Source organism: Haliotis asinina, chromosome 2 (assembly GCF_037392515.1).
Source record: "Haliotis asinina isolate JCU_RB_2024 chromosome 2, JCU_Hal_asi_v2, whole genome shotgun sequence".
In the NCBI taxonomy this organism is placed as follows: Eukaryota; Metazoa; Mollusca; class Gastropoda; order Lepetellida; family Haliotidae; genus Haliotis; species Haliotis asinina.
In genome coordinates this window covers 47,406,039-47,428,781 of record NC_090281.1, presented here as the reverse complement: position 1 = coordinate 47,428,781, position 22,743 = coordinate 47,406,039, and the positions used below count along the sequence as shown (strand labels likewise).

The following is a 22,743-nucleotide window of genomic DNA, read 5'->3' as shown; positions in this document are numbered from 1 at the left end:
AGCACCATAAAAGGCGACTAATGGGATCGGGTGGTCAGGCTCACTGACATACCATCGGTTCCCAGTTACGCAGATCGATGCTCATGTTGTTGATCACCGGATTATCTGGTTCAGACTCGAATATTTACAGACATATATTTACTGACATTTAGGCCATATAGCTGGAATATTGCTAAGTGCGACGTAAAACTAAACTCACTCACTTATACCTGATACAAATTACAGTATTTGATCCAGCTGAACCATATGATAAACGAGAGAGGTATCAGTTCTAGAAAGGCTATCTCATTAGTTCGTATATATACGATCAAGAGACACACTTGATGGAAGACTGAGTAGACTCGACTTACGATTAGTGGTTCCTGTCACGGTCAAGGGGTGTAACTATACATAATCCTTATGCCCAAATCCAGTGGGTTCTCCGTTTCGATGGAAACGCCGTTTAAGAGATCGCCATCACTGTAATCTTATTGGACTTAGGTTCAACAATAAATGTTGGCAATGCCTATCTCGATAGGGATTGCCCACGCCCAAGCACTACCAACCTAGGTTACTGCCAAACCAGATTCTACCAACCTAGATTACTGCTAAACCAGATTCTACCAACCTAGGTTACTGCCAAACCAGATTCTACCAACCTAGATTACTGCTAAACCAGATTCTACCAACCTAGATTGCTGCCAAACCAAATTCTACCAATCTAGATTACTGCCAAACCACATTCTACCAACCTATATTACTGCCAAACCAGATTCTACCAACCTAGATTACTGCCAAACCAGATTCTATCAACCTAGATTACTGCCAAACCAGATTCTACCAACCTAGATTACTGCCAAACCATATTCTACCAACCTAGATTACTGCCAAACCAGATTCCATGGGGTCTAAAATCAAAAGAGTGGTGACAGAAAGTACCATTCATCGATAATGTCGTTTTAAATCAAAAGCCATGGACAATTTCATTTCGTTTGATTCCCGTTGTTCGAGAGAAACAAAGTTCTTAATTAACCAGCACATCTGCATATTTAAGTGGATCTAAACTTCATAACGTCATAACGGTGTATCGGGATAATGAAGCGGAGCTAACGGGATTTCATTTCCTTCATAGAACAAAACCATTCCGATGTGTTGATTATCCAGTGAATAGCCGTTGGCCAAACAATTCCGCTCTTTACGCCATGGCGTTAACAAACTCATACTGAAGCCCCTTTTTCTTTGCAGTGAAACGCTGAGCGATAATTTCACTAATACACGCAAAAAGTGACTTAGACACAGTGTGGTCCGTGGCATTTTTCTGATAACTTGCAGTTTCACCTATAAAGAGGAAAATATGAAGTATAAATTATGCAATAATGATCACTTTCATGTCTTGGGTGATTATCCTCTACCATTTTCACATTTCGTGACAAGGTTAACTAAGCAGAATTACGGGCTATCATGGCAGAACCGAGCCCGTGCATTCCCGATGTGTAATTTGCATGCAACCGCTGGCTCATTCTTAACCTGTTGACTGCTGAAGGCGACGGTGAAAAACATCTACAAAGTGTGCAATGGCTTCCAAACCACGGCTCGCGCAGGATCCGGTTTGGGGGAAGAAATTAGCATTTAAATGCATAATTCGTATTTAACTTTACTGTTTATCATTTGTGTCAGTTTTAGGATAGCCATTTCGTGAGATTTGTGTCGAATCGATGCCAGCTTAATCGCTAAATGTGTCGTTTGACGCTTAACCCATTTGATATTTGTCGTGGTATTAAGATTTCAATGGAAGGTTGTTTGTCACTTCCAGACAACCTGTTCAGCTGTCAGTTGATCTCAAGGAAATATTATACCTTGAAGAAGGAGACAACCGCTTCATCAAACGTCTGCTTGCATCACTATACGAAGAGTTGCAGACCACGCAGTAAGACCTTAAATGGTTAAAATGTCCAATTGAAATCACCAAGGGCTTAGTTCGGAGATTGAATCCGACAGGAGTTGTGATTATGTCGTTTTAACTGACCTTTGTCTTAAACTTTCCCCCAACGAAAAATGATGGGGAACGGACGTTGATGCCTATCATTTCAGCTGTCGGTTCAGAAAAACAACGTCAACCTGACTGAAAAAAGCCACAAATTCCACTTTCACTTTTATCAACGCCAATGAAGATTAAAAGACATTTGCTGCCGAATGGCATTAATTCAAACAGGAATGGCATGACGAAACAAAGTCCAGTTCTGGTTTTATGTCCTCACAGGAATATGCTTGCACAGTGCCATGGTCTAACAAACGGAAACGGCTTGAATGCAGGGCAACAACACATTGTACTGAAACCTGTCTTGGCCATGGGCAGCCCCGTGAAAGGAAGATAAAGCAATGTTCTAATGCAGATCCTTGTTACATTACGGCCTTAATCAGTTCGCCAAGTTCCACTAAATTTTTAACTTGGGGGGCTAACGCTGAATCTGAACCAAATAATCCAGTGACTGACACCATGAGCATCGCTTTACACAGGACACCATGACACTCAGCCGAGCCTGAGATTGTGTTAACGGTAAACGTTTTTTGAAGCCACGGTTGAAATTCCCGCTATATCAAAACGGCCTAAAATACTTCAGTACTGGCCCTTTAAACTAGTGATGGATAGCTTGAACATATCGCTCGATGACTCGCCATCCAGTGTGATCTTAATGAATCCACATTTATTACAACTGCATAGATCACCGAGGGTCAATTCTACCCCGAGTCATAATTACGTTAAAAAAACACTATTAATCATAACTTACTTTTTCATTTGGCATTTACTCTCATTTCCTTTAAACAGTGCCCCGGAATCATATGATTTCATTATATCCATTGTGTAGTTGGAACCAGGTGCCTCTGAGCTCAACCCCATTTATAAAGCTGCCGCTCCACAGCCTAATAGCCCGATCGATGAAAATCAATATTATTTCATATATTTTGATCCCCAGCTCTACGGAAGTCGCATCATGAATTAAGATACAGCAGAGCTCAAGAAAAAGGCGTCCTGCTGCCTGACCTTTCCGAGGTCAACAGTGCTTCGGAAAATAAGCTTTAATTAATGGCTTTAACCTTTGATCATCTGGCATCCCTCACTAGTTAAAGTCATTTGAAGGGTTAAAGTAAATGAAACGTCAGAGAAGATTCGTCGTTGACAAGATATATAGTTCAAACATGTCAAAGATGATTTTGCACGCGGAGTTAGATGTGTCTGTTCGACCAATGGTAAGGTATTACATCCTATCTCAGACTACACTGTAGCCTCTGAAATCATATACTTCAAATTTTCTTTTTAATATTTTAATGCATAACATGGGAGACTAGGGGATACATTTATTATCAGAAACTGAAGTAATCTAGTTTTCAGATAGCAAGGATCGTTGGCTTGGGTGTTTTCGGATAGCAACGACTGTACGCTTGGGTGTTTTCGTATATATTTCTCCAGGTTCAGGGGAATCAACCAACTCACTGTGGCTCCTTTTTCCATTTAAATTAATTTAGATTTAAAATCAAAATTATACATATTCAAGGACTATGGGTTAGTCTACTCCGGGGTCTGTGCGGGATATTACAATCAAACTGGAATATTTCTCCAAAATACGTTTTTACCATGGATATCAATTAATGTGGTTCTAAACCGCTTTTAAAAATATGGTGACCGTAGTCACCGGGAGCGGGAACCGTGTGGAGAATCGAACCCACACCTTCAGCGGGATGACTTAACACTGACCCCCATCGAACCGCGCCACATAAAGGGGATACATTAGTCTGTTATGCAGACCCTGAAGCAAATATATCCAAGAAGACGACACAAGTCTAGAAAAGGCAGCACGTGTAGACTTTTTATCATATTTTATTTTTTTAAAACTATGGACTTTTTCTGTAAAATGTGTTCATTTTACTATACCTAGACTATACATAGTCTATCGACAGATGCATCATGTATCTTATTTCGCTGGAATATAGAGGATACGGGTTACCTATACAAATACCAGTTAAAAGATATTTTGTGACAATTAGCTTTCAATAATATATCTATCGAACAGGCATTGTATCAAACAGTTATCGAGATCAATCGCCACATTGAATGGATTGTAAAGCGACGTGTGTAGGAAGACGTTGACAAAGTCAACAAAGCATGTTTAGACGACAATTTTGTTTGTTAAACGTTTCAAGTCCAATATTTCACTCCAACACAAACCTTTAGCTACGGTGGTGATCACAGTCTCAAGTCCCATATTACTAATTGAACGTGCAGTTTGGTTTTCTGTTATGACATCAGAAGGAATCTTAAGACGAAACAAAGATCATACCCCTGGGTTAAACCAAGGTCAAACTCTCGCCAGTCAATCAGAAATCATATTTAATAAACCTAATATTTCCACACATCAAAGTTTACGTGAAGGTGAAACCGATGTGAAATCAAAGGGACCATGACGACGCATCGAGCGAGGGGTTTGGTTTCCTCACACAGAAGATCATACAGGACATGAGCTGGAATAAATCCGCAATCGAGAGGACTTATTTGAATACAACCTCTACCCTTGTATTGGTCATCAGGCTGACCAGCGTCATGTTGCATACACACGAAGGAAAGGACCAACGTTGGTTGTCAGAAGATGAATCGATTCGAAATGTTGGTCTTTTCTTTCACAAAAAACAAAACAAAGCCCGTTAGTATGATCTGTTTGTGTGGTTGATGGATCTAAAACTGTATGTAAATCAGTTATCTTCATCACTGTCAGATATTGTAACTTGGTGAGTGAGTTGGTTTTGTTTTACGCCGCTGTTAGCAATATCAGAGCAATGGGCACCAGGAATGGATGAGCATGTGAGAATCGAATCCGACTTCGAAGTGACGGCTTACCCCATCACCCGTTAGTAATTAGGACTCGTATATATTAAATTTAGATACGATTATAGGCTAGATTATATTTAATATGGTTTCACGTCTCCTTGCACAGAATTCCGGTTCTGGCACGGCGTGTCAGATGAATCTGGGAAGTTGATAGAAAACCCATCTCACCTCATCTCACCTTTTCTCACCTTAATTCTAGTGATGTAAACGGTGGGTAAAGGTAGATAGAGCAGGACAGATGATGAAGACGGCATGTCGGTATGGGGTTATCACACATAGTCGTCATGGAGAATGAATGTTGTTTTACGACTCGGTGGAACATTTCAGACAGTTTCTATGGACCGCTGTAAGTGAGTGAGTGAGTAATGTTTATCGCCGCATTTAGCAATATTCCAGCAATATCAGGGCGGAGGACCCCAGAAACGGGCTTCACACAATCTACTGTGGGGAATCCACCCTGGGTCTTCTTCGTGACGAGCGAACGCCTTAACCACTGAATCTGACCACACAGCTGGTTGTAACCTCAGTGTGTCACTGAGTTCAAATTAATCAATCAAACGGTTTTTGTTTGTTTGTTTGTTTGTTTGTTTGTTTCTTTTATTCGCAAAGCACACCGCATTAGTATTACAGCGGAAAGCTCCTTACCTGAAAAGAGCCATGTGTAAACTGACGTAATCGATTTTGATGACATCAACTTAAGATTTATTACCCCGTAAGAGACTACGCCGTTGGGGCGAGAGAGAACTACATTGTAGACCTTATCGAGCATAACAAAATAAAGTGGTTGACATACCGTTGCTATGGATCTACAGAGCAGAAATCAACACCTGAAACGGACATGTTTCCGAGTAATATAAAACATGATACAGAGATCACAGCACTTCAATTATGAAGTCTCCGTCTTAGCCGATAGTAGGTCGCCCTTTCCGTAAGAGCTAGATTAATTACTAAGCTTGCTAAGCATCTGTGATCGGAAATCGATCAGTTGTGATTGATGCGGATTGAATATTGACCTTTGTGTCATGACGGAATAGAATATTGACTCCTTCATTCGAGCCTAATGACCCTTGATTAATTTGTATTTTGATATGAGAAGAGCTCTCAATGAAATGATGAATGGATGAATGCAGCACACAATCGCCTGATTTGATGGGGAAAGGAAACAAGAAAGGTATGATATGAGATTTGATCAAACGCTGGTATGATATAGTAGATTCGGCCCAGCAATTACTTTCTTATGGGATTATATGGGTTTGCGAGTTCAAACGCCAGTTATATAAGCTTAATCAACACCAAATTAATGTGTAAAGTGACTGAGTGAAGTATTATTGCTCAACGCTGTATCAACAATTTTGCAACGTATCGCTGCGAGATATGTTGACATGCCTATCACTGCGAGAAATGTTGACATGCCTATCAAAGTAAATACGAGTCGTCAATCTCACCGTAGACACAGTGCCCTGGTTGGAAATGACAACACAACGGTGACTGAGTTTAGTTCTATGCAACCTTTAGCAATATTCCGGCAATATTACAGCAGAGAACACCCAAGTGGAGAATCGAACCCAGGTCCTCGGAGTGGCGAGCGCACGCTTTAACTACTCTCCTATCCACTCTCCTGCCATGCGGCCATACAAACCAGACTAGCTATTCTCGAACGTTCGTAGCCGTACGAACATCTTAGGCCTATTCGTAACACACTGGGTACGATCCAAGGTACGAATTCTTAGGGCTACGAACGTTTCGAGAATAAGGGCCCAGACAATCAGGTGATCGACCACTAAGTGACTTCATCAAATGCTGTCAGCTAAACAGCAGTCGGTCAATGCTCGGGGGTAGAGTTTACGTCACGGAGATAATTGTATGCTTCTGTCACAACCATTGGCCTCGCAAACTTGTGGTTGATAAAGTGAGCCACACATACAGTTTTCTGAAAAACTAGAGATGGTCACGAGAGACAGTTCTGTGGACATATCTCCAGCCGCTTCGCCAAGGAATTCGAGCTTTCAGGCATCGTTATAGGATTTTTTTGTGTAACTCTTGTCTAAGTCGGTCCGACATTAGACATTAAATTTATATGCTTGTCATGTCACTCAAAACAAAGTTACGAGGTGGAGATTTCCTTTCTTTCAGTAATGAAAGCATTTACCCCTTGTAAATGGGTAAAAAATCAAACCACACCTTACTCAGAGTCGTTCAACACGTTATCCATAGAGCCAATCCACCATCCACTATCCACCATTTGCTTAGTTATATCATTATCTGGGCCGTGCGTGAGTTTCGTGCTTTGTTGCTTTGAACAATGTTTCCATTCGATCGGGGCATGACTGCTGACGTGACAGGAGTGATGCAATACTAGACCCGTAGCAAGCCACCCACGAGGAAGTGCATGGAATGGAGAATAGAGCCTTCTCAACATCCATAAATCCAAATATACAACGGAAGTTCTCCTCCGAGCAAAAACCTCCTATGACTCTTCGAAGACCCAAATGTATTATTTATCTGTTGCCTGGCATCACAGCCAGAAAAGAGTGACTTGTACAATAGATTCGCTTGCAGCAGAGTTCGTGTGATTACGGACAGGATTTTGTCGGTGTTATTTAAAAAGGTCCTCTCAGTACAACTGACATGTGGATTTCAAGATGGCGTGTTCATTTCCGCGAAGCACGCTGGGGCGTCATGTCACGTGGTTGCTAAGAGACAGGTGCACGCGGACAAATCTCACCTCCCTCGATACACGGACACTTTAATGTTTTCTCGCGATAATAACTGATTATTCCGTGTCACACGACCGGATATCATGCTCATGAAAACAACTCACTCCATCCCATCTCAACCTCATCCAAAGCGTCACTCACATGCAATCGAAAATGCCCATTCAAACTGGCGCTGAACAAAAACTACCAAACTCTCAAGCCACAGCGGTATGTTACACAAAAACACACGCTGGCTTCTGACGCTCGACACGCTGTGTGGTTGAATCTGTACATTAGGAAATATGAGACCGACCCGTGAACGGACGTTTTGTATGAGACAAAATCTGTTTTCGCTTAAAGTCGGCGCTTCAGTGTTTTTTCCTCTTGAAAAATATGAAAAAAACATTTCGATCTGGATCAGAGCACGAGTATTCTTCAGAAAATTCCGTTTGGCAACCGAAACAAAACGAATGCTTGTGTGTAGGCGCGATCGAGTGCGTGTGTGCGTGCGTGCGTGCGTGTGTGTGAGTGTGCGTGTATGTGTGTAAATCCTTAAAACAAAATTATTTCCCAACATTTTGGAAAACAGATCCCAAATTCAATTTTAACGCTCATGTAATTAAGCCCAGGTAAAGTCGCTGAAAAACACACATTTAGATATTATATTTAACACAATATCCATCTACACAAGATTTAAATAAAATATATCCGAAATAAACACATCTACCTTAACTCACATAGAACAAACAAGGTGAGAACCATGTCAGACACATTCAGTACCTTGGCCTCAATACCAGCTCATACCATTTCCAACCCGTACCAAGTCGATTCCTCCAAATCCGATACTTTACAAACCTGATGGACAGACGTTCTACACCTTATTACATAACCTTACTTCATTAGTGCAGGGTACTAGAATCGGGCAATTACCTGCCCCGGGTTGGAATGTTCTAATGCTCGTTTTATTGGCTCCACAATCAAAATGGATGGGTCTGACTGCCAGATGAGTGACACCGCTGTTTTAGTATTTCCCGAACTTGAGGAACTTTAAATCCGATAATGTGGCCTTGTGTATGTTCCAGCTTGAGTAACTAGCTCATTGCGACCTTTAGACCTTAGCCCAGTTCGTTAAGTCGCTGGCATACAAGTACTTGAAGTGGTTTGCTTTCAGGTCTAAACCGACTTCACCGGTATATGTTTTAGCCGGGTAATGGTCACTCCTGAAAAGATTAACTTCGCCCAAGCCCTGATGGACGTGAACACAGAACCAAATCTTCTCTGTGAACTAAACATGTTACAATATGGGCACAGTGTGTGAAGCCCATCTCTGATGTCGTCCGCCATGATATTGCTGGAAAATTGCTGAAAGCGGCGTAAAACTATACTCAACGATTGTTAGAATATGTGAATTGACAGATATAAACATAAATACAAATGTATCTCTGATACAATACGCGGGCACTAAGGCACACACCCAGCCTCCATTAAAGCTTAACAGTAAAAAGGGGAACATTAAAAATCAACGGAGACTTGTGATGGCATTTTAGGGGTTCAATTGCAACGTCGCACCAAGCAATATAACACACGTGTGACGGCGGTTTGTAAACAATCGACTCTCGACTACGCAGTCAAGTGACTGAAATCATGAGCACCCATCTATGCTATTGAAGGGAAGCATGAACGAAGTGAGCTTGACCGCCCGTTAATCGCCTCTTCCAGGAACCATTCTTGCTGCACACCTGTCCTGACTCGACAAAGGCTACTGTATGACTGTGCAGTCCAGCAGTATGGCTGTGAAATATATGCACTTTATTAAACCCAAACCAATCTGAAAGGCAACTCCTAGGCCGACCTAGAAAAAAGGTACTGATAGTGAAAAATCGACAAGACAGATGTAACATAAGAGTTAATTGAATAAACGGTGGTTATGAACAGCTCTCAAAAATTGAGACTCTCTTGGCCGCGTGGTATTTTCTTGCATAAATGAGTGCCCCTTTAAATATTGATGATGTTCTGATATCAGCTTCTTGTAGCAGAAGTAAAGAATCTAGTTTTGATATCAGTGCATGTGAACTTAATGTAAAGGTGCATTTATCCTCGCGGTAGGTTTATCACGGTGACTGCTCATTAACCCCCAACCTGAATTGTAAATAATTTACAGTATTTGCGAATAAATAATAAATTACACGAACGAGTTTGACTTAAATGGACTAGGCCCCATACACAAACACAGTTCAAATATATCTGCCTCTGAGAGTGAATGTCTTAGCACAATAAGAACTGCTTAATAGTTCCCTAAAGTTACCTGTCTAAAACATACGTGTAACAATAGAAACTAACATCAAATCCTATAGCCTGTCAGTACAAAATACAATTTGATTCAGGTTTAATACCACAACGACTTAAAAAACATGCTTCAAAAACGTTTCCCCAAAGTGTTCGATCTATTGGTTAGCTGATCGTAGATTGCTTACAAACTGACTTCCTCGTGGTTTGACGGGAGTTCAGGAATTTCGGCAACGGAGTCAAAATGGCATCAGCAGTATGGATTCCACGTTACTTCATGAATTATTTTTGCCAATGGCGTCTCAAGACTTCGCACACAAAGCTGCAGTGAATAAATAATAGCTATCTCCAACCACGCTAGTAGATACACTCTCCACACACTCCACTTTTAATAGTGACAAGGCTGGTATTTTTAGAAGTGATAGCACTGGTTATGAAGGTTCGAACTAGCTGGCAAAACTTAATTACAAAGGCAGGTCATGTTTCATTCTGTCGTGTCACATTTCATTTTGGTCATAATCCGAATCACTATTGCTAGTGAACTATTTTTATAAGGATAAAGATGCTCGTAGCACAATTGTGATAAACGATATGAATCGTTGTTTGCATAAGAAGCGCTCATCAACTTCATGTACGGGTGTTTTTATGGAGTTGGTATTTGACAATCACAATGGAACCAGTTCATGCAATGTTTGAAATACGCTTTCATCGTAGATCTGATATCTAGTTTCAAAAGGCCGATCTATAGCAATATTTTTCGTTTCATAAGCAGCGTCTGGACTTATGCACAGCATATTTCAAATGACTTATGGTTTTCATTTTCAGCAAAGTCATCAATTTGTATCGAGTAACTGGATTTAAGCCTCATCTCGTGGTTGTTTTATTGCAGGGAGTCACTGTTTGACAAGGATAGTTCTGTGTGATATCAGACAACATAAACATTCTGATGATTAAAAAGTGTGTGTGGCGGGTGTTACTGGCGGTCTGGCCATGGTTACCATAGAACACCCGGTGTCACTGCTGATTTTCAGTGAACCATTAATATTTTTCACCGCTATGTAGTTTCGTGCACCACAGTGAAATTGTTTGGGTAATATCACCGATTGTATAGTTTTACGTGTTAAATTAAAAAGACTTCGAGGTTAAAACTGTTAAGTAAAACTATATCGTCAGAATGAAGACAAAAGTTTCTCAATCTTGTATGGTAAACAACGAAAAGAGTTCTGTGGATATACAACTTTTTTTAATAGTAAGTAATGAACGACGTATTGGTGCAGTTACTAACATCTTATCAAACAAGTGATTAATAATTGAAGAAGTTGTGTATACGTGGAACTCTCCTCGTTTTTCATCACACCAACTTCTAAGTGGCACTGGAGGAAGTTTATATGGTAACAAGTTACAAGATCCGACGGTAGCCTTTGACTCAACACAAACGTTGGCTCTACGATCATATGTTGGAAGTTTAAAATAGTACGGCATAAACAGAAAGACATTATAATAATGGCAATAGGTATTATGATAATGATATTGATAAAACATTCTTATTGGATCGTCTCCATTTATTACCTGATAAATGAAAACAATTTAGAGATCGATAATGAGTCACCGCAAAACACATTCCGATTGAGGAGAAAAGAAATAGTCACGTTCCTGATTAAACCGCTGCTTTTTACAAAACAGAAATGAAAATAATACGTAACAAGATTTAATCACGAACAACTACGACACTTCATGGACCGCGAAACAACTCTGTTCCATCGGTCTAAATGAATCACTGCACTTGCAATCAACAATCATTATCTCCCGATTCTTGATTGTCAACAATAGATGTCGTAACGATTGCGATGTAATTGCTACTATTGAAAGAGATCGTTAACACCCCGTTTGCCGAACTGACTGACTGCAATTAACACGCTTTTTGCCAGGCAAGAGTTCGGCAAATGTTTACGGGCTATTGAAATTGCCGTCTTTGAAGCATAAAACGTATTCTGAATGGGATAATTTGGCCATATGTTCCCCGTGCTTGATATTTACCTGTCAAAATACGGAATATCCGTGATTGTTTATCAAAACATGTCAAATATTGACGCAAGAAAAACACGGAAGTAACGGGTTGATTTTATAACTTAAAATTGACAAGAAATATATGACAGGACATCTCGTGAAATTCATGTCTATCAACACCATCTACACAAAGAGTGTTTTGTAAAGAAATGCACATATTTTCATTCCATATATTCATCGTGGAATGAATATATTTGAACATAATTTCCTTTAATGGAGCGTTGAACACAATACGAACATGCTGAGGTGTTTAAATGTAGAATTATATATCTAGGATGTTAATAAAAAATACATTCATTAAGTCATTTTCAATTTTGATGCAGCTTTATCTGAAAAGATACATTCAAACCATTGTATATTTAAAGACTTATTCCTGATATACTAACAGTAAATAAACCTAAATGTTAAAGACATATAGTATGTATATAGTCAAGCTCAGAAATGATGTTGGTGGTTTAGTACACTGTCGCGCGTGTTTCATTAGAAATGTATATTTCACATCAAAGGAAATATGAAACTTGAGTCGCTTTTTTAGACAGATAACAGAGGAAATTTACGGCACACTATAATCAACGTGATGAGCATGTTTGTGCGCATCAAAATCGTCATCAATGGTTTTGAACTAAATGTCAATACTTCAGTGGGTTCATTATCGTTTCATGATTCCTGGCTATATGGTCAGTTAAAGAAGAAGAATGAGAAGATGAAAAAGAAGAGGAGGAGGAGGTTATTCTCATAAATTACAGAGAACATCCAGATTCTTTACAAGGAAAACTAAAAAGAAAATTACCGTTATGCACAAGATAGATACAAGCTGCGGTACTTTCGGATACCCGGCTGTCTATAAGCATCAAAGTTGCGTCTTTTGCGGGAATGGAGGCCAAGAATGGCAAACCTGTGCCGGGCAAAACAACTGGTAGAAAGTATAAATCTGTCCGTTTTCACGGAACTCGCATTTGTCCATTAGATAACGGTTTAATGTAACGGTAAACATACCGAGTTGGACAAAGTGGCATAATATCTCTGTGATAATATTACCGACAATATGTTCCAATAGTTCCTCCTCTGAATGTCTAATGACGGTACTTCAAGTGGCAATTTGTTGACAATTTGTTGACAATTTGTAAGCACTCCACATATACACACTATGCGCAGCACTATGCTGAACTATACTTTGAATAATGGATCAATTTCAGATTTTTGGTTTCGCCAATAATCATCATTAATGGGGCAATGATAACAATGATCAGAAAGAATATGATTCTTCAGTGAGCATTCGGTGAGTTTTGTACATCTAGATTCAAGCATATGTGGATATAATAAATAAAAGCAACAAAGTGTTCCTTTAAACAGATCACATGTCTGCTCTATTGTGTATGCCGCCCCATGACGCGTATGACTTAGGAATCACCATCAAATAGTTATCAAAAGCTTAAACTCTTCATATACAGTGAAATATCGACACTTTCAGCCTCAAAGTTAATATCTGTTTGATATGTTAAAGGTTGCTGAGAAATTATGAGAGTAAGAAACTTAATGGATGACAACTTGTTTATTATGTATCATGCTTGATATACAATATAGAAGTTCTTATCCATAAAATATGTTCCATTATTATCAAAGCTAATATTTAGTAGCAACTCCGTAAGACGTGCTACAACCAAATACATTTGCAACCAAATACATCTGCAACCACATGCATCTGCATCAGTATCAACCAATAGCAGTTTGCAATTAAGTACCTACTTGTACTCATATATCTAAGGCGTTGCTTCTGCATCTACCTTTATTAACAATCCCCAAAGTGATAAATTATAAATTATTGAATAGCCTCGAGTTATATCACCTGCACTCAGCACCTACCTCAGTGTTCTGTCATGTTTGTATCATTCAGCAATAGTATATTACCGTGTGTTTTGCATTTGTAAATAGAAAGAAAAGTTCGAGTACTTTTCTAAATATCAAAGGTCTTCCTGCAGTATGTGCATTACGAATTCACTTTAAACGTGTTAGTAATAGGAAATTATTTGTTAGTTAAAAAACAACCTGGACTATTGTTTTAAAAGTTTAGACTGAAAAATGTGTCGAGTTTCCGAATGTGTTCTAAGTCGATATAGGAAGCAGAGAAATTCGGTATAATAAAATAGTGATGTAGAACGACAGTCAGTGAACGACAGTCGAAACCATAAGAGTCCAAACTTTTACATAATATTTTATCAAAGTTCACATCTGCTCTGGTTGCAGAAACTATAGTAACATGATTATCTGTACTGCTATATTCTGTTCTGAAGTTACTTATTCCGTTTACACTTGAATGAAACGCTGCAAAGGCTATCAATTCACAATAACCCCTAGTAGTTGGTGACAAGCGGTGACTTCGAACCGCTGTTTTCATCACTTACACTTCTTGATATATAATCAATGACAGAAATCGACAGTGTATTTTCACAGCAAACAAATCTTGTCTAATCGACGTTAAAAATACCATTTGGAGTCTCTAGCGATAAAGGACGATTGTTGAGTGGCTACGGACTTGAGTGTGGAGCTGATCATTTATGATCAAGAGTTTATTACGAAATACACACCAGGTACATGCGGTAGTTCACTTGAGACGTTTCTGAAAAGTGATTACATCTGGTCGATGTAGCCAATTCGTTGTTGATAAGAAATCGATTACTCAGCTGCCACGCGTTGTTTTCTCTACCATGCATGCGCAATTAACATCGTCCACTCGAGGTGGAATGTATCACTTGGCGCAGATGCTACTCAGATTATGCTTGAAAATGCACGTGTTTTATGAAACCCATTGCCAAATGAATCGATTGATGAAATCGACACGTGTTAATTTCATCACCGACACAGTCTGACAACTGATGCGGAGTAATAGACATGCTACAACAGATGAAACTTACATAACTGTGTTTGGCGTATCAAATACATAGGATCATCATGACGAATTAGACTTTTATTTGGTATGGTATCTGCATGGTTCTGTGAATACGAAAACTGTTAATATAGTGTAATTTCATCAGTGTGTCGAATTACGACTTGCATTAACGGTATATGTAGATATATTACGGATAAACTATAAACCTTCATGGTGCACAGCGTATGCGTTGACATTTATAAGAAGTGAGTAAATGTCATTATTATAATCAGCACATTAACGTTTGACATGTTACGTGTTAGGACGACAAAAACTTCATGTGAGCGACGACAAGAACCAGAGATGGTTTGATAGATGGTGGAAGGATACAGAGTCGCGTGAGATCGGTGTTGTTTTCTATCCTTTAGAACACCATCTACAAGGACAGTTCTTCGACATCTTGTGCATCAATCACTATTATGAAACCTCACCACGTGGTTTAGTCATTATGACAACAGACATGTAACAGACATTGTATCCAAGCTGTAGAGTAACAGATATTTGATCATGTGTAACAGATATTTGAGATCGTGGGTAACACCCAATACAAACGTACCACGACACTTCTGGTGCTAGCATTCCGGTTTCTCATACACGGTTCTGAAAGTGTTACGTTAAGTTGTGATGTGTTGGTGAAATAAACGCAACCGAAATCTGGAGATCTGCACATCTGTTTCTGCGACTGAGTTAAACAGATGACGACATGACGACTTTCACAAGACTCCCCTGAATGCTGCCCCTCCCCTCCCCTTGTCATCACACTACCAAGTTCTTGTTTCAACTTCATGTCGAAACAAGCCAGTGACAAAATAGAATAAAACGTAAAAAAGTTAAGCTACTTACCTTTGACATAAGCCACAACTGCTACAACGACAATCCACATGCTGAGAAGATCTCACAGTAATATCACGTTGTTCCAGTGAAAGAAAAACAACAGTCACAAGTTTTATCCAATAGTTCCGGAAAAGATTAAAGCTGTTTTCAATCACACCGAATGGTCAGATTTCCACTTCGGCAACTATCACCTTCCATATTGACCGTTCAGCTCGCGTGGTCACACAGTCAGTGATGCATACACAGGTCACGTGACAATGCCCCCTCCTCAGCACTTTTGCCTGCTGTACAGCGCCGTCCAAAATCTCCCCAAAGTATCTGACTTGAGCGAGCGACTCCGCACAGCGCGCCACGCTGTAACGATCCTTCACTGTCTACCAGAGAGGCCGCGTGTGAAAGGGTCGTTGTGGTTGTGACTGCGTCTAGCGTTCGCCAACATCCTCTGTCGCTTGCAGCAACTTCAGGGTGTCTCTTCCGTGTCTGATCGTGCTAGGACGTCCGGACGAACTGTCAAAGGTTGAGTGGAAACTGCTCCAGTTGGTTTTGTTTTTTGGGGGTTTTGTTCTGATGGATGACGCTTTGTTGAAAGTCATTATTATGTATCATGCGATTAAACTGACGGAGTGTCCGGAAAATGAGCACTAGATCAAGTTTGACTGAATAATTCTTATATTATATATTATCATATGGAAAAGTCAGATCAATATAGAACGACAGTTTCATTTCTTGTAAAGCGTAAATGAAATTAATGATTGTGCATCCAGTATGAGTGTATAGGATATAAAGAAATTGATCCTGGCTGGATCTGAGCGACCCATGGTTACGACAGTATGGGATATTTCTGTATTAAATTATACAAAAACCGAATGAAATGTTATACAAGATGTACAAAAGAAACACCGGGGTTGCCTGAGTTTATTATTCAAGGCCTGACCTTTGAATGGGTTCTTAGACATGATATTGGGTATCGATCTCTATCGGTAGTAGGCCTGGTTCAACTGAGTATGTTGTTTTCATCTTCCCCTTGTAGTATTTTCTTTACGATTTTGGGCGACGATGTTTTCAACTTAAATTTCAACTTCGGCTCTTTGTACGAGTGATTGTATATCATTTTGTGACATTGTATGGCACGGTATATCATTGTATATCACCTTGTGTCATTGTGTGGCATTGTACGGCACTATGATTCAATTTATGTCATTGTATATTACTGTTGCATTGGTCATTGCATTTCACCGTATAACACGATTTTTCACTGTATGTCATTGTATATCACCATGTGTCACCGTATGTCACCATTTGTAATTGCATGTCACAGTCACTGTATGCCATTATGTATCAGCTTTTGCCATTGTATGCCACTGTGTCACTGTATGTCATTGTATGTCACCATTTGTCATTGCGTGTCACTGTGTCACTATATGTCATTGTGTATCACCATTTGTGACTGTATGTCGTATATCACTATTTGTCACTGTATATAATTGTATATCACTATTTGTCAATTTTTGTTACTGCTATATCACTGTTTGCAACTGTGTGTTACTGTTTATCACTATTTGCCACCGCATATTACTGCTTATCATCTTTTGTCACTCTTTGTTACTGTTTGTCACTACTTGTCTCCGCATGTTACTATTTATCACTACTTGTCTCTGCACGTTACTGTTTGTCATTGTTTGTAACTGCATGTTACTGTATATTACCATGCTACGTGTAATATATAACACATTAACACTCAAGAACATGTTCCCCTCTTAGCCAGTAAACAATTTATATATTGTCACCGTATGTTACAGTATATCACTATTTGTCACCGTATGTTACAGTATATCACTATTTGTCACCGTATGTTACAGTATATCACTATTTGTCACCGTATGTTACAGTATATCACTATTTGTCACTGTATGTTACAGTATATCACTATTTGTCACCGTATGTTACAGTATATCACTATTTGTCACCGTATGTTACAGTATATCACTATTTGTCACCGTATGTTACAGTATATCACTATTTGTCACCGTATGTTACAGTATATCACTATTTGTCACCGTATGTTACAGTATATCACTATTTGTCACTGTATGTTACAGTATATCACTATTTGTCACTGTATGTTACTGTATATCACTATTTGTCACTGTATGGTACAGTATATCACTCTTTGTCACCGTATGTTACAGTATATCACTATTTGTCACCGTATGTTACAGTATATCACTATTTGTCACTCTATGTTACTGTATATCACTATTTGTCACTGTATGTTACTGTATATCACTATTTGTCACCGTATGTTACAGTATATCACTATTTGTCACTGTATGTTACAGTATATCACTATTTGTCACCGTATGTTACAGTATATCACTATTTGTCACTGTATGTTACTGTATATCACTATTTGTCACCGTATGTTACAGTATATCACTATTTGTCACTGTATGTTACAGTATATCACTATTTGTCACTGTATGTTACAGTATATCACAATTTGTCACTGTATGTTACAGTATATCACTATTTGTCACTGTATGTTACTGTTTATCACGATTGATCAACGTACGTTCTTATATGTCTCTGTCATTGTGTATCTCTATTTGTCATTGCACATCACTATTTGTCTTTGCATGGTACTGTACATCACCATTTATCATTGTATACCACTATTTGTCATTGTATATTACTATTTTTCACTGTATGTTACTGTATTTCACTGTTTGTCACCGCGTGTTTATCTTTATCACTGTATGTTACTGTATGTCCTTGTCTGTCATCTCAGGTTACAGTATGTCTCTATTTCTCATTGTATGTCATCATTTGTCCCTGTATATTACTCTTTACCACTACTTGTCACTGCATGTTACCATGTCATTACCTGTCACTATATATCACCATTTGACATTGTATATCCGCATTAATCATTGATATCAGTATTTGTCATTGTGTATTGCCATGATCCAGAATCGATTATTTACAGACCACCGCCATATAGCTGGAATATTGCTGAGTGCGGCGTAGAACTAAACTCACTCACTCACTCACTCACTACGGTATATCAGAACTGTCATTGTATATCAGTATTTGTCGTATATCACTTTTTGTCACTGTATGTCACTGTTTGTCATTGTATATCAGTATTTGTCACTGTAAGTTACCTTTCATCACTGTCACTGTGTGTTACTGTATGTCACTATCTGTCATTGTACAGTCCTCCATGTCACTCTATTTCACAGTTTATCATCATATGACATTGTATGTCGCGTCTTGTCACTGTATGTCACATTAAAACAAAATTTGCCTCCTTCCATCATTGTAAGTCACTGTAAGTCACGCTACGTCTTTGTAAGTCGCAGCCTTGAAGTAAAATAATAATATATTTTACACATATAATAAGTGAATATGGACAGGGATCTTTGTTATTCATGGTAAACTGCGGTTCTGTATCATTAATGCACGCCCACACACGCACATACGCACACGCGCACTCATGCACACACTTAATGTCAAACGCTCCCTCTTTCTGGACAGACAGAATCACAGATAAAACACAGGAGCTCTCCTGTCCAATATGGTGAACGCGGAATTAATACCCTGGCAACGAGATCCTTTGTGTGGTAAGCGCACCCTTATAACAGAACCGCTATATTTCCTCCGGGGACCTATCCTGTTTTCTTTCTACCGTAAAGCGGTCTGACAGAGGTCAAAACAATTTCGACATACGCTGACAGCGCTAATGTTAATGTCGTAATGCAGCCAAGAATATAATTCACTTGATGTTGTATGTCCTAGCTCCCCATTATGTCTGTCATCGTGTCATAATCTACGTGTGAATTAAATATTACTGGATCGTGGTGACATATACCCCACCGTTGATAGTTGCCATGTAACATATCGATGTGAGTTGCCGGTAGTCTAAACATGTCTGTTGCACCGTTACATGAGGCTGGATGCCACACAATTGGAACCTCAGCTCAACAAAACTGGTTATGGAGTAGTAGTGATCACAATGGAACAGTAATACGTCATGTATTCAAACTTTATCTATTTATCTATTTGTCTGTCTGTCTGTCAGTCCATGGATAGGGATAGAGATGGGGGTGTATTCATATTCAGAGAGGCAATCCACCCAGGAGGCGACTAACGAGATCGGGTGGTTGGGCTCGCTTAGGCGATTTGAATCTTTCATCCGTCCCGACTTTGACGGTTGATGTACTTATAAGGTAGTCACACAAGGTTTTACCGAAGTGATGTTTATCTCAGTTCATGTTTTCTTCAACATCAGTCTGTGATAATACCAATATGATGCTCGATCACACACAAAGCAGATCGATGATCATGCTGCTGATCACTAGTTTGTCTGGTCCAGTCTCGGCAATCTGCAAACCGCCACCATATACATGTAGTTGGAATTTTGCAAGGTGCGGCGTAAAGCTCAACACACTGTTTTGTGGGGTTTGTTTTGTATATATTTTGGGGGGCCTTGTTTGTTTGCTTGTTTTGGTTTTTTTGTTTTGTTTTTCTCGGGCTTTTCTTCCCTTGTTTTTGTTTTTGTTTTGTTGTTTTTTGTTTTGCTTTGAATGTTTTTTTTATTGTTTATTTGTTTGTGGTTTTATTTATTTATTTATTTATTTATTTATTTATTTATTTATTTATTTATTTATTTATTTATTTATTTATTTATTTATTTATTTATTTATTTATTTATTTATTTATTTATTTATTTATTTATTTATTTATTTATTTATTTATGGAGGGGGGTAGGGGTGTTCTGCAGCTATTAGAAACATTGGGAAGTGTGGTTACAGCGCTCGCTCGTCTCGCTTCAACATGTGAAGCCAAAAAATGGTCTCCTGGGCAGTTATATTGACTGGAAAGCGGGCTACAGCCATACTCTGCAACAGCAAGCCTTACATAGTGACCACGCGTGGCCTAATGCTGGTGTCGAAATATTGTTGAAACAAGAGGGTTGTGGAACGTAAGATTACTTGACCCCAATGGCCGCTCGGTTTGGACAACACACTGTCAACCCTGCTGATTGAAATGAGCCGAAACAGTGAGTGAGTGAGTGAGTTTAGTTTTACGTCGCACTTAGCAATATTCCAGCTATATGGCGACGGTCTGTAAATAATCGAGTCTGGACCAGACAATCCAGTGATCAACAACATGAGCATCGATCTGTGCAATTGGGAACCGATGACATGTGTCAACCAAGTCAGCTAGTCTGACCACCCGATCCCGTTAGCCTCTTACGACAAGCATAGTCACCTGAGCCGAAACATGCCGCTAGACAACGGTACAGGAATCTATACAGAAACATCCATCATGTTATCCATAAAGCATCATACGTTGTTATCTTACTTTCTTACGAAACAAATACCGCAGAATACCATAGAATTGTCGGGTAGGTCTTAGTTCATAACATAGTCAAGTCATACTCCATGCAAGAATCGTTAATCTGAAACGTTAATTGTAAAAGCGGACAATTCTGTTTTCAAACAATCTTGCGCTCGGATAAACACGGTTTCAGAGATTCAGTATGCTCAACGTGGGCGCGTTTGGGTTTACTGGTTTTACACCCCTTCTTGTTTTGTTTTGTTTTGTTTTTTGTTTTGTTTGTTTGGGTTTTTTTGCTCTTTATGTTTGTCTTTTGGCAGTCGGATGTCGACCAGACAATACAGTGATTGACATCATGATCTTCAATCAACGCATTTGGAATACAATGACACACATAAGCCAAGTCAGTAATCCTTCTGGTAGCCATCTACTGTATGCATGGTAGCTGGAGTTTAATTTTAACCCGGATTTTCACATTTCGGTGTGGGGAGTACTTAGACCTTTAATAATTACTAGGTGTACTAGGTTTTCGAATGAAGAAAGTTCATGGTGAAGAAAGTTTATCAAAAATTGTTTTTACATATTTTTTCCTTTATGTGCCGCCGACCAGATACAAAAAGCCAAGAAACATGAAATAAAGAAAATAATATAGCAAATTATACCTTTCACATATTACCTGAAACTGTTTCATATTGTAGCAGTACATGCTGATAACGAACATATACAAAGAATCCTTAGCAATGATACAGTATTAAAACATACAGATTTGACCGTAGCTAAGCAAGACATAAAATAATGCAAAAATAAGATCTCATTCATTCATTCATTCATTCATTCATTGTTACAAAGCTATACATGTACTTTGTTCATCTGTTTATCACAAACCTTGCCTTTTATTAATCATGTTATTAATATTACATTATAATGAATGCAGAGTATTTATTGGGCCATTTACACCAATAAGAACATCAAATTCACAGTACCATGTATTTGAGAATAGCAAACACTTATACAACTACTAGATATGTCCAAAAATGATATCGCATGAACAATAAGTAAATAAAATAGCCAAATTACCTCAGAATGCGATCCAACGACTTTGTCCAAAGATATGTCCCAGAAAATCGACATGTCATATCAACACACTGACGATTGAATGTGGAGTCAACACAAACCTTGTAATGTGTAAAAGTGTAAAGCTTAGCTGATTGCCCAAGCTGGCTATGAAGACAAAAGGACCTAAATGGGAAAGGGTTTATGTTATTGTGTTGTGTGGTGAACATGTGGTAAGCATGCTCAGTGAACTGCCTGTTAGTGATAGTTAAGACAGAGTAACAGGGTAAATAATATGAATAAAAGAAAATTTTGAAGAATTTATTACATGAATCCTAATCAATACACAACATGTTAAAATATACAAAATCTGTCACTGCCACAATATTTTACCAAAAAACACAAGAAACAATCACACAAATCGCCATAACACCACGCCATACTCACGTGTGCAAATAACATCTCCATAGTCCTTTCTTTTTTCCCTCCCTCCCGACCTAATATATTTTTATAAAAAGTCCGCAAAACAAGTACTTAATAAAATTTCATTTTGATATGAGCAAAGTTTGATGTGAGGGGAAAGCCTTAGCTGATGAAATTGAAAAATACCATGAAACCCACCTAGAAACATAATCGAGTACATCTGAAATTCAGATTAACCACTGTTTCCGGCGCGT

At 38.9% G+C, this 22,743-nt stretch overlaps 1 protein-coding gene across 2 annotated transcripts in view; it reads right to left on the bottom strand.

The window, feature by feature from the left end:
- LOC137273819 (lachesin-like) overlaps positions 1-16,064 on the bottom strand; it is a 142,537-nt gene extending 126,473 nt beyond the window's left edge. Inside the window, exon 1 of one of the 2 annotated variants that reach the window (XM_067806683.1) lies at positions 15,680-16,064. In XM_067806683.1, the coding sequence (XP_067662784.1) occupies positions 15,680-15,719 (40 nt within the window). In that variant the 5' untranslated portion in view covers positions 15,720-16,064. The remainder of the gene's footprint in view (positions 1-15,679) is intronic. The other variant, XM_067806684.1, reaches the window with a different exon arrangement.
- Positions 16,065-22,743: the final 6,679 nt, after the last annotated feature.